This window comes from Monopterus albus, unplaced genomic scaffold (genome assembly GCF_001952655.1).
Source record: "Monopterus albus unplaced genomic scaffold, M_albus_1.0 scaffold404.1, whole genome shotgun sequence".
Classification (NCBI taxonomy): Eukaryota; Metazoa; Chordata; class Actinopteri; order Synbranchiformes; family Synbranchidae; genus Monopterus; species Monopterus albus.
Window position 1 is genome coordinate 342071 of NW_018128284.1, and position 13039 is coordinate 355109.

Below are 13039 nucleotides of genomic sequence, written 5' to 3' on the forward strand. Positions count from 1 at the left end.
CTGTTCACAAATGCTCTCCATCCAACCTCACTGAGCTTGAGCTGTTTTGCAAGGAGGAATGGGCAAAATTTAAGTCTCTTGATGTGCAAAACTGATAGAGACATACCCCAAGCGACTTACAGCTGTAATCGGAGCAAAAGGTGGCGCTACAAAGTATTAACTTAAGGGGGCTGAATAATTTTGCACGGCCAATTTTTCAGTTTTTTATTTGTTAAAAAAGTTTGAAATATCCAATAAATTTTGTTCCACTTCATGATTGTGTCCCACTTGTTGTTGATTCTTCACAAAAAATTACAGTTTTATATCTTTATGTTTGAAGCCTGAAATGTGGCAAAAGGTCGCAAAGTTTAAGGGGGCCGAATACTTTTGCAAGGCACTGTAATTAGTACTCAGTTTCGTAGTACTCAGTTTAGCAGGCCTTTCTTGGAAATATATGAGTAATTAAAAAAAAAGACCGAACAATATTTAGGAAATTATGAGAAACATTTCGAGGAAATTAGCTGCAAAATAGCCTGTGAATTAAAGCATTACCAAATATTCCAGTTAGCTCTTCCGTGAAGTTGGGACATTTGTGAGGCAGAATAAAACAAGAATGAATTATTCCAAAATTGTAACCAAAATATCCTGACTTTCCCTAGTCCCTAATACTGTATGAGGACACCTCCGGAACATATGCGTGACTGGTAGTGCAGACACATTTAGATATCATCCATAAAACTTTACATCAAAAGTATTGAATACCTGCAGCTACAGTATATATGCAATGTTGATGGGAGGTTAGATAAACAATGGAATGAACATTCATAATATATAATGTGTTACTATGACCATCAGTTTGAAGTGGATCACAATGAGAACCAGAAAGTTTAACAATTACTGTGTCTGACACCAGCATGGCTCACATAATTGAGAACCTTCCTGACATTGTACTGCCTTTTAATGTAAGCCTCTGCAGTACTGTGCTATAAACAAATTCAAACAAACTGTTTGACACAGATCAGAGTTGTTCTGCATGACCTGAGGAAAATCTACTTTGGATCAAAATATTTTCATTAAATAGTGGTGACATGCAGTGCAGGTGTTTTTCCTTTCATTAGTTTGTGTTTTTTATCTAGATAAGCCTGAATGTCATCCTGCATCATTACCGACAGCTAGAGATTAAAAGGATGGAGGAGGGAGAGAGAGGAGGATGGAGAGCAGGAGAGACAGAGTGAGGAGTGGGGAGAAAGAGAGAGAAAGAGAGGGAAGAAAGAACACAATGGACTAACATGGTGCTGTTGGCAGTTGAGCTGGACAGAGCGGTGCTCGAGATCACGCCACACTTGGAGCATTTCAGGAGCAGTCGGCTACGCGCCTCCGCTGGGACACTTAGGACATGTGTATGCACACACACATAAACACACACACACACACAACCATGTGGGGAGGAGAGAGGAGTGGGGGATGTGTGGAAACACAAGTTCCAAGTTATGACAACGGGTGAATATGCAGGTGTCACAATTGCAAAAGAACCAAAAGAGAGAGAAAAAAGTGGACACAACAAAGAGAGGGAGGGGAAAAGAAAAAGGGGAGGGGAGGGAGAAAAGAAGGCAAATTAAAACCAGATCTTAAAGAGTAGCAGCAATGAAAAACAGTCAGAATACAAAGATTGATTAAGAACAAGTAGAGAGAACATGAGAGACGAACATCGCAATGTTACGGCAAAGTCATATGGGTTAACAGATTACAGTGACACAGACAGGATATACACTGATCATCTTATTCCACTGCTAGTGTGTGTTATTTATCAATTCATGTGACTTTGCACAATGAGGCTATATTATGATATGAGAGAAGAAGACGACTCCTTCGGTTGTTTACTTACAGTTGACTACTCAGATGGAGAGTAACAGCATGTGGGCATGTGCATATGTGTGTGCCAGAGAATGATGGAAGCGCACACACAGGCTATGCTACATTAGCATCCCATCACAGCTCATTGCCTTAGTGCCAGCCACATCCCCATGGCTTCATAAGGAAATGCATTACGCTAATGACAGCCTGTCCTGTTAGCAACACTACCGACTAATGTGAGTGAGCCCTTAGCGTGTGTTTCCTTCTGTGCGCCCACCTCTGAGATTCTGAAATGAAATGTATTTAGTACTTGGTTAACACCAAGGACTTTCCTTTTAACAAAGACGGGTACACTTGTGTATGTGCTTGTGCATGTGTGTAAGTGTGTTTTTGGTTAATCTTAGTTGCATCACAGGGTAACAAAAGCTAATCAACCTCCCACAGAGCCAATCTACTGGTAAGCTATGCGCAACTGATCAATTTGATCGATCAATTTGAGACATACACAAAAAGGAATGTAATGATAGAGAGAACAAGAGAGAAAACAGTCGAAAGAAAGACTTAGGTTTGGCTGTGAGATCTGAGGAAATCTCCATTTGAAGCATTAGTTAAGAAGATGAACAACTGCCAACTTAACAGAAGTAATGTAATGGAGGAAAGTCTTACAGGATGTCATGCATAAGGTTTCATCCACATAATTCTTCTCTTTATAGTATGTAATCAGGTTTCCATCTGCCACTGGCATTCATATCCACTGTATTCATCTATGTCACATAAAAGTGAGAACATGAGATGAAAAGCATGGTGCATAGTGAATTGCTGAAAGAATTTGCTGAGCAACAGAACAGATGTCTTGTCATTTTGTTGCTATATTAGATCATATTGTTTGCTTATTCTTTACTGGAGGCACAGGTGTGCAAGTAGGTATGTGTTCAGAGATGCCTGAAAACAGTTAGAATTTGCTGCCATGAAAAAGTTGTCTCCCTTAGTTTGTGTCTGACAGCAGGTAAAACATATCTAATGCAACAAATTTGAAGTAAGTTCCCAGCAAGAACTGTGTGGCTGGATGAGTGAGCAGTGTGTGTTTTGTGGGAATGTGCATTCAAGCCATTTATGTGTGCATGTGTATGGGTGGGTGTGTGTGTGAGAGGTGCAGACGGTTTAGGAAGTTAACTTACCCCGCTCGCTGCTTTTTAGATTTGTCAGAGATTCCATCTCGAGACATGAGCTTGTTAAACACCACAATTCCAATAAGCATGTTCACCTGTGAGAGACAGAGCATTGCTATAATAGAAGGGGTTGCTAACAGGCATTCAAATTTTGCACTGTACATACAATAAACTGTGTATACTATATTGGTTTCTTAATGTTTCAGCTGACTGAAGATGACTTTGTAAATTGTCCCACAGGCTCAAGGCTAAAAGTGACAGTGCTTTTGATGTCAGAGCTCCCAGCCTGACTTGTCTCAGTGAGGTTTTATACACAGTCACATAGAATACACAGCTATCACCTTCAGTTTTCAAAAGCAGTAATGTCTATCATAATGAAGAAACTGATGTCTCAGATGTCTAAAGGCACGGCATCATGTCTGTTGAAGTTGTGCCATGTTGTCCTCACTTCTTTTGTCATGACTCATTGCACTAATAATACAAAGAAAAAAACTGAATCATTAGATAGGGCTAGTGGTTTATTAGTTCATTGTACCTGTAGCTACTGCACTTAATATAAAACAATCGGTATGGATCAGACTCATTGTCAGCAGCATCAACTCTGTGACTTACAACATAGCCAAGCACGTGGCCACCATTCTGGCTCCTTTGGTGGGAAACACAGGAAACCACATAATTAACTCCCAGGACTTCATGAGGAAAGTCAAACAACTGCAGCTGGACCAGGACAAGACCATTGTCTCATATGATGTCACATCCTTGTTCACTTGCATCCCCACCACAGAGGCTGCCAAGGCGGTGAAGAAGAGACTCCTGAAAGATGACATGCTGAACAGGACTAACCTCGCCCCAGACCATGTATGCACTCTGCTGGAACTCTGTTTAAACACTACCCACTTCCAGTTTAGGGGGCACTTCTATAGGCAGCAACATGGCTGTGCTAAGGGCTCCCCGGTATCTCCTATAGTTGCCAACCTGTACGTGGAAGAATTTGAGGAGAAAGCCCTATCTTCCTTCACTGGTACCGCTCCCAGCCACTGGTTCTGCTATGTGGACGACACATGGGTTAAAATCAGGACACAGGAGGTAAAGGCTTTCACCAAGCATATCAACTCTGTGGATATCAACATCAAGTTCACTCGTGAGGATGCCAGACATGACTGTCTTGCCTTTCTGGATTGTGCAGTCCACTTGGGAGGGGACAGAAACCCGAAGCGAGAAGTACTTTGGAAACCTACACACACGGACCAATACCTGCTTTTCGACTCACACCATCCACTTCAACACAAACTGAGAGTCATCAGAACTTTAAATTACAGGGCAGAGGAAGTGCCCACAACTGCAGAAGGGGCCAAGAAGGAGAAACTACACATCCAGAACTCCCTTAGGGCTTGTGGATACCAAAAACTGGTTCACCCGAAGGACTAAACACCCAGACATAAACAGAGTGATGTTGTATATACAATTAAGTCAGGAGTGTAACAACTTGTACATTGGTGAAACTAAGCAGCCACTGCAAAAACGCATGGCCCAACACAGGAGGGCCAACTCCAGTGGACCAGAGTCAGCAGTCCACCTCCACCTGAAGGACAAAGGACATTCTTTTGAGGACAGTGAAGTCCAGATCCTCTCCAGAGGTTTGGTTTGAGAGAGGAGTCAAGGAAACTATTTTTGTCATAATAGATCACCCCTCACTAAATAGGGGTGGTGGACTAAGACATAACTTGTCATCCATCTACAACTGTGTTTTGAAATCTCTGCCCAAACATGCCCACCAGGACAATAGGCGTCGGTCCACAGGTGAGGGTTCAAAGACAGGTAACGACGCTCACCGATACTGGGATATAACGACTCAGTCGTTAGGGGACATTGTTGGCCATCAAAAGACTGAAACATCACCGATGGGGATAAATATCTTCGACTCAACACCAGTCGGGCAGAACTGATGAAGCTTCTTGGATGAGAGGTGAAACGTCTTCAACCTAAAAACCTAGTCCAGTTGATTTTTTGCTAAGTTTTTTCAGCAATTATTATCACTCTAAGCAGTGGTAGTTAAATTTGTGCTTCATCCCAGATTCTCTTATTAATGAGGAGTGCATAGCTAAGCCTGCCAAACATCTGGCCATAGTGACCCAGTGTAACAGATTCTATCACAAATCTGAGCCAAGGCCTGTCACATCTAGACCTCTTCTTCTCTGAAACCCTGCCATCTGGGAGATTTCTGCCCTGGCAACATATTTCTTATAATCCTGATTTTCAACATTCACCCGCACTCTTTCTTGCACCCTGGCAGGTTTCTCTGTAGGGTCTCTGTTTAGGGTCTCCGTTTCATTTTTCATCTGTTTGTGTTCTTTTGGTTGTCAGTGGTGAGGTGCATTAGCAAAAACAACACTGACACTACTATGTATTCAATGTGCTCCTACTCTTATCAAGGTACTAAATTGAATGTCTGCCCAGATTTCTCTGACACCAACAAGCGGAAACTTTTTATATATTCTGTATACGGATGCTACAAATCCTAAGGAAAAAAATGCCACACTTTCATGTGGGCAGTTGAATTTCCAGTTTTTGCAGCTTTAGCAGAAGCTGGATTTTTACTTGAAGCCTATTTCTTTGCTACATCTGGCAGCTTTTGCAAATTTACTACAAAGTCTCTCTCTCTGATCTCCTTCCCTCTTGTGTGTATGTGTGGTGCTGCTGACAGCTTCCTACAATGTACCAGATTGTGAGAGCACTATTATCATGTCAGTCATGTCTGGCCCCAGCTCTGTGAGTCAGCATCATCCTGCTCAGCTATTTGCCCAAGGCCAGGTTCATTAATTAGAGAAGAGTTCTGTGGGTAGGTCTGTGTTTCTCTGCCCAATGTCCCACTCTCATTACAGCTGTTTGTTAGAGTGGGGCCCCAGTAGCAACACCAAGGGACCAGGGACTATCATGTAGCAGCTGGGCTGTGGAACGTCCACTGACATTGTGGAGGCAGAAAAATAGGAAAGTTGGAAACATACCAAGAAATTGCAGCCACTGTTGACTTTATGAGGATAACTGTCCCTTGATTTTATATGCTGGCTGCAAACTCTAACCTTTTATACACTGAGAAGGCATATACATAAGACTGATTTTATTCCAGTGTATTCATTTTAGAGTGATAAAATTATGTATATTATATTTCTTTAGATAAAACACTAACTGTGGTTACTTTCTCATAGAATTATGAGATTAAATGTGCAGGCCACATACTTTCAGGAAGGAATTTCAGGTAGGAAATTCATTATCACTTTTTATGCAGTGTTTTCTAACTATAAAACCTTTAAATAATACTAGTATTGCAAGCTGTTATATTACGAATCAAGTCATGAATATGCAACACTATATAAACCTGTGTCCCCCTATATCCCAAACTGCAACTTAAAGAAACTGCCAAACTGCTGTTCTCGCATTACGAATTTGCTAAAACAACAACAAAAACAAAACAAAACAAACAAAAATAGCACACGTGTGATGCTGGCTGAGCTATGCCCTCTCTCTGATATGCAATATACAGAAGGTGTGTAAGCAACAAGAGAAGAAAGTCCTATTACATGTGCAAACACACACACACAGGTTCAAGAGCAGCAGTGGCAACAAATACCAATGTAAAATTTGGTACCCCATCCAGATTTTTTAAGATTAGTGTTGGGAGAAATTAGCTAATCTTAGAAACAGCCACATACAGCAGCACACAACAACAGATGATTAAAACACCACTGAGATGCAATCAATGCGCTCTGTTTTGCAGTAGAACAATATAGAGCTATTGTCTGTTTTCTAGCAAGTGGCAAAGACAAACAAAGGATGTGTTATAATGGTTGTGGCACACACTGTTAGTCACATATTTATGTCTGAAAATAAGTTTGTATAAAAAGGATTTAGCCTTAAATACATTTGGTACCAGTGACTCATACTTTGAAAGTGAAATATTCAGCTGCTGGGCTAAAATTCAGTTCAGGCATCCACTGCAAGTTCTTGTCTGCTGAAATATACTTTCATTTTTCTCAGCTGACATTTTAAACTCAAGGATCAAAGTGCTCATCTCATCATTTTGTCATGTACACCTCGGGTGTTTATGCTCAGATGTATGTGGGAATGAAGAAAAAAGGGAAAATCCTGTGAGGTCAATACGCAGTTGCATTAAATCTCTGTAGCTTGGAGGATAACTTAAAACATTTGTAGAATTATGCAGTGAGAGAAAGACTATTTTGGCAAAAATTGAGGGGAGGTCTTGTTAAGACAGAATGTTGGATAGACTCACCAATACAATGACAGCAGCAGGCCCAACAAAGGCATAAAGCAGGCCACCCTCCAAGGATAACCAGCAGCTAGGGAAGGAGAAGAACAGAGGAATGGTTTAAGCACAAAAACACTGCAAAATCATGAAACTACTGGGGTGTAAAATATGACTTCACCACATTCAGGTCTTATATGTCACTTGCTGTGGGTGTCAAGTACTTTATCACAACAAGTACGCAATCAAGCATAACATTTACTTGATTGTCCTTAGCTTTTTATGTTTCTGTTAATATTGTCTTTAGGGCTGAGCAGATGTATTTTATACATCACCACATACATACATGACCACAAACTGTAAGTGGTCTTGTGAAATTTCTTTTGGCGTGAAAGTTATTGAAGCTTAATGAGTTTCAGTGTACCCTCCAGTGATGTCATCACAGCATGCTAAAAGCCCTCTGTTGTTTTAATTACAGCTCAATAAAGGGGAAGCTAATGATGAAAAACACAAGGCTCAAAAGCTAGCATGCAGTTGTCATATTAATGAGGTGTTAAGTAAAGTGAGAGGGAACATGTAAGGTGGATAATCTTGTCACCTTAGTGAGATAAATTTTATTTTAAATGCACTGAAAACTAGTTTTCTCAATCAGCTTCTTACTTCAGCAATGGCGTCCTACATAAACACAACATTTTCGTACCTTAAAATAGTTCTGATTATTCAACATGAAGTATTTCTCAATTTGTTTTTTTTTGTTTTGTTTTTTTTTCTTACTGATGTGGGGCTTAGCTGGTGACATATTTCTTTGTTCCAGTTAGAGTTTAGCAACATTTAAATAAAAGTACAAGGACAAAAGTTGGGCTGTTACTTGTTTTGCTAGTATTGTCAGTTAAATCTGATCAAACTACACCCACACAACCCTGATAAACTAGATTTAGCCATTTTGCCTCAGAGGTTTTTTACTGTTGAGGATGTTTTTCCCTACTTTAAATGACTACATGACTATTTGAAGCACCTGAAAGTATTTAAAACATAGTTTTCTGTAGCTTTAATGAGTCTCAAGTAAAATCTCCACAGCCTCTCTTATAGCTGACATTAGGAACTGTCTTGTGACAATTAAATGAGCACAAAGTGGCACAGAGGTGTGTTCTGCATTTTGCCAAAGGTATGCTGGGATAGGTTTAAGCTCCCCTATGACACAGAATAGGAATAAATGAGTATAGAAATTGGGTGGATATATGGATAGAGGAAAAACAGGCTCTTATTAATATAAATGATGCAAGAAATACATTGAGTTTAAACCGCTTTTGGAGAGTAAAGAAGCAATACTCACTAGCTGGCTGTGCCATAACCTCTTGCTCTGGTGAAACCCACTGACACTGCAACAATGAGGGCTGGAAGACCTGCAAAGAGGGATCAAATGGGTGAGAGATACCACACAAGGAGGATTTAATGGGGATGATCAAGCATGTTGGCCAAATAAGATTTTCCACTGTGAACAACTCCATATGCCTCTTCTCATTTAAATGCTAAGCAGCCATGCAATAGCATGTAACGTGCGTATACAGTATGACTAAAACCAAGTCATTCTCGCATGTAACATGCGTATACAGTATGACTAAAACCAAGTGCTCTGCAAGGTAAGTCCATGGGATCTGCTTGTGCTCCTTGACACAAAGGCCTAGCTACAGGCATGAAAATTGGGCTCAGGTCCAGTTCCATTGCAGGGATGGAATTTTTGTTTACTAATTCACTGACATCTTCTCTTGCATCTCAGTGTAAGTTATGACTTATACATGCAACATGTGTATGTGTGAGTGTGTGAGCATGTGAGACTGAGAAAGAGTTAAAATAAATAAAAATGTGAAGTATAGCTTGGAATGGTCAATAAGTTATGCATTAATTAGCTAAATCAAGCAATTTATGAATGTCTGCATGTGGGTATGTCTGTGTGCAAATGAGAAAGAGAGAGAGAGAGTGAGTGAGAGCCACAAACCGTGCGCCAAAAAAACAGAAGGAAATATGCAGGGCCCGTAATGAGCTTGGCTCTGAAATATTCATGTAATTAACAAAGCTGTGATTATGGCTGCAAATGAAAAGCAATTAGAAAAAGTCACATTAACATTAACAAATAAGATGGTGGGGAGCCAGGCTGGTCCACTATGCAGCATGCACAAAGTTTCTAAATGTCAGCAACAACATCAATTTAACATTTACTGATATAATATGGTAAACACACACCTAAACATCAGGCATACATGTTTCTGCTCATAATATAACACAGTTCCAGGCACACCCAAAATCTCCTGTTTCCATGGCAACTGATTTCAATCACATAATTGGGAAGAAAATTACAAAATGGACATGGGGAGGATAAGCTGTTTGATCCTCTCCACTCAGCTTGACTGTTTCATACACTTCATGGGCATTTGTAAGTGGATCGGATAATTCTATAGTTGCCACTGCATACTCGATACGTTTGTGCACACACACACCCATGTCAGTATCTCTCTTGCTGTCTGTGACTATTCAACAATCTATACATTCGCCCTCCCCTATATCACGTAAGGGCATCAGTGACTTGGGAGATTATACTGGAAGGATCATTATCAAGTGAAATGTGTTGGGGGTGGGGGGGTTGTAATTTCTAGGGCTATCTCAAAGCATCTTACCAATTTTTGGCAACACACTTCAAGATAGCTTAGCTTTGTGTTTCTAACATCCTCGATGCCTGCAGCATCAGGGTGTAGTGACAGCAGCAAGGGGGCTGAATGGGATAGAGGAGTGACTGTGTGCATAGTATGATATCCTTTGTGTATGTATGTATGTAAAAGTTCATGTCTTGTTTTTGCTGCAGCAGAAAAATCACATTAAAAATGGTCTTGAATATCTTGTATTTAATTCAGTCCTTGAAGCGAAAAAATTGTTATATAAGAAAATTGAATAAGAAGACAAAAAAATATGATATAAATAAGAATGAAACAAAGCATAATGTAGCCAACAATTTCGACAATACCACATAATAATTTATTGTTCTTGTAAAACTGTCTTATATCATAGAACAGTGGTTCAATCAGCATTTCATGAAAGTGTTGAAATACTGAAAATCCTTGGGCACACATGGATAGTTAATATTTTTAGCAGCCTCTTTCAAAATTCAGTAACTACAAAAATTCAAGACATTAGCACACAATGTAGTGGCCAAAATGGTGTGACCTCTGGGAAGTTACATCAGCAATTGTGTTAGGCAGTAGATGCTGATGCTTATCAAGGACTTTGCTAATCAGAATCAGATTATATATAAATACTGTCAATGCATTGTCACTCCCTCCACTATGCAAAAGTGAAGCCAAAATATTATTGTATGCCTCTGCCAACCAATCAAATTTCTGTAAATGGGACAGACAAGGTCACTGAACTTGATCTTTGACCTTTTCAGTATTCTAAGCAAAGTTCCAGAGCACATCGGTGCTCTTCCCAGTAGTGTTGCTTTCGTCAACGAAAATTCTGACTAAATATCATCGTCAACGAACCTTTATCGCGTGACGAAAATGAGACGAGACGCAACAAAAATGCTGGTCATGTGACGATGACTATAACTAAATGTATAATGCAATATTGTTGATGAAAAAAAACAAGACTAAATGTGGTTCACAAAATAAAAACTATGCCAAAATGTCTGTTCATTTTCGTTGAACAAAACGAGACAAAATGAAATGTTACAACGGTATTTCGTCTTGTTCAGTCACGCCATTATTATTATTTTGCAGTATTTCTGTTTCCTGTGTCTCGCTTCAGGGGCCACATCAGATCGCACTGCGCAGACACAGGTGACGTCACTTCCTTAAGCTCCACTCGCGGCATTATTTAGAAGACGACAACAAACAAAGTTAAGTCTGACACAGAGAAAGGCACCGATGGCCGGCCAGCTGGGGTTCGTCTTTGAGAGAAAAAGAAAAAACGACATTTGGAAAAACTTTCATTACATAGAAGTGGAAAAGAAAACAATGTGTTGTCAAAAAAGATGGGGAGAAATGTGGCCACAAAATCACACAAAATGTGTATTGGATGTATTCTTGAGTCTATAAGGTAACAATAATATAATAAGATAACCTTGTTTGAAACGGGTTTGGCTCAAAGAAACTTTTGGTTTCCTCTATACTGCTAGGTACTTATAGTATATTGACTGGGTTAAATAGAATTGCATTACTAAAAAGAGACTAAAATACAATTTTCATTGACTAAAACTAGACTAAAATGTCATCAGTTTTCGTCGACTAAAACTAGACTAGACTAAAAAGAGTATGAATGTGACAAACTAATAAAAACTAAAATGACAGCTTCACACAAAGACTAAACTAAAACTGAAATTAAAACAGGCCGACAAAAACAACTCTACTTCCCAGTTCCCAGCCACTGTGCTATGTTGTGCGGACTGCTGGATCCTGACACTATTAGGCTTCAGGGGAAGTACCTTGAAGAGGTCCAAGTTTTGACACTGGATGGCACTTGCCTAGCAGGAGTATATTTCCAGAAAGACCTGTAAAAAGCCAGCTTTTTGACAGTTATTTATGGCAGTTTTTAGGCAGATCAAAAGGAAACTAGAATTACCAGAAGTGAGGTCACAGTGATCTTGGACAATCAAAATCTAATCAGTTCATCAATGAGTCCAAGTGGTGGTTGTGCCAAATTAGAAGAAATTCCCTCAAGGTGTTCCTGACATATTGTATTCACAAGAAAAGGCTGGACAGGTGGACAAACTGAAAACCAGCCATGGCACGGAGGTATAAAAATGAGACTACAACTTCACTCACATACACTGGACTAAAATTTCTACTTTTTTCCACTACTACTAGACGAGGTAAGTAAACAGCACAGTACAGAGAAAATATAAAGATGCTCTGAGAGCTATTTTTAGAGACTAGAGCTAACACGTCCCATACATCCCTTTTTATTTGTTCATATTTTTATATTGACTTATACAATAGTGTTTTATGTAAATAATGTCTGTCTTTTAAGCGGAGAGCTGCCGGAAAAAAATTCGTTGTGCTATGCATAATGGCAATAAAGATTCTTGACCTCTTGATCTTGACCTAACACATCCCAGCTTTCTGATGTGTTAGATGTAAGCTAACTAGTAACAGTAGATCACCAGCACAATTTTCTAGCAGTCCCTACATCACCAAGCTTTTAAAAGTAAATAGAGAAATGCATTTCCTGTCGAAAATGCGTGTGGATGTTAATAAAAGCTGAAAGATCATCCTGAAAATGCCTGAAATCAATTGCTGAAACAGCTGAAAAATGAGAAGAAATGGCTCTGAAGTTCTTTGTTGAAATAGTTGAGAAGAAATGGCTGAAGATCTTTGTTGAAATAGTTGAGAAGAAATGGCTGAAGTTCTTAGTTGAATAATCTGAAGGATGAGATGCAATAAAGTAGGAATGGCTGTCCTTGAAGAGCTGAGCATTTTGATACCTGAATGGCTTTTCTAGCTGAAAGTATGCTGCACTTAAGATGTGAAAATAGTCAAATAGGACCCCACAAAGTAGGTAAAACAACTAGGTGTGAACGTGTCTGTGAGAGGAGGGGGGGTGGGGGGTGGGGGGAGTCATGTAGTGGCATGTCCCAATTGCACGGCATTGACTCAGCACTTTGAGCTCCCATTGACTTGTATTGCATAATATAAAGCTGAATAGATTAAAAAGTATAAATGTTATAAAAACGTTGAGTACAAGCAGGGATGTCCTTGAAGAGTTGAACAGATCAAGACCTCAATTG

At 39.7% G+C, this 13039-nt stretch overlaps 1 protein-coding gene across 1 annotated transcript in view; it reads right to left on the minus strand.

The window, feature by feature from the left end:
- The window catches only part of adgrb2 (adhesion G protein-coupled receptor B2), a 230056-nt gene that overhangs the window by 22518 nt on the left and 194499 nt on the right, over nucleotides 1–13039 (minus strand). The window contains exons 21-24 of the mRNA XM_020586396.1: nucleotides 8597–8666; nucleotides 7291–7357; nucleotides 3012–3097; nucleotides 1269–1367 (exon numbers count right to left, since the gene is read on the minus strand). Coding sequence (XP_020442052.1) covers nucleotides 1269–1367; nucleotides 3012–3097; nucleotides 7291–7357; nucleotides 8597–8666 — 322 coding nt within the window. The remainder of the gene's footprint in view (nucleotides 1–1268; nucleotides 1368–3011; nucleotides 3098–7290; nucleotides 7358–8596; nucleotides 8667–13039) is intronic.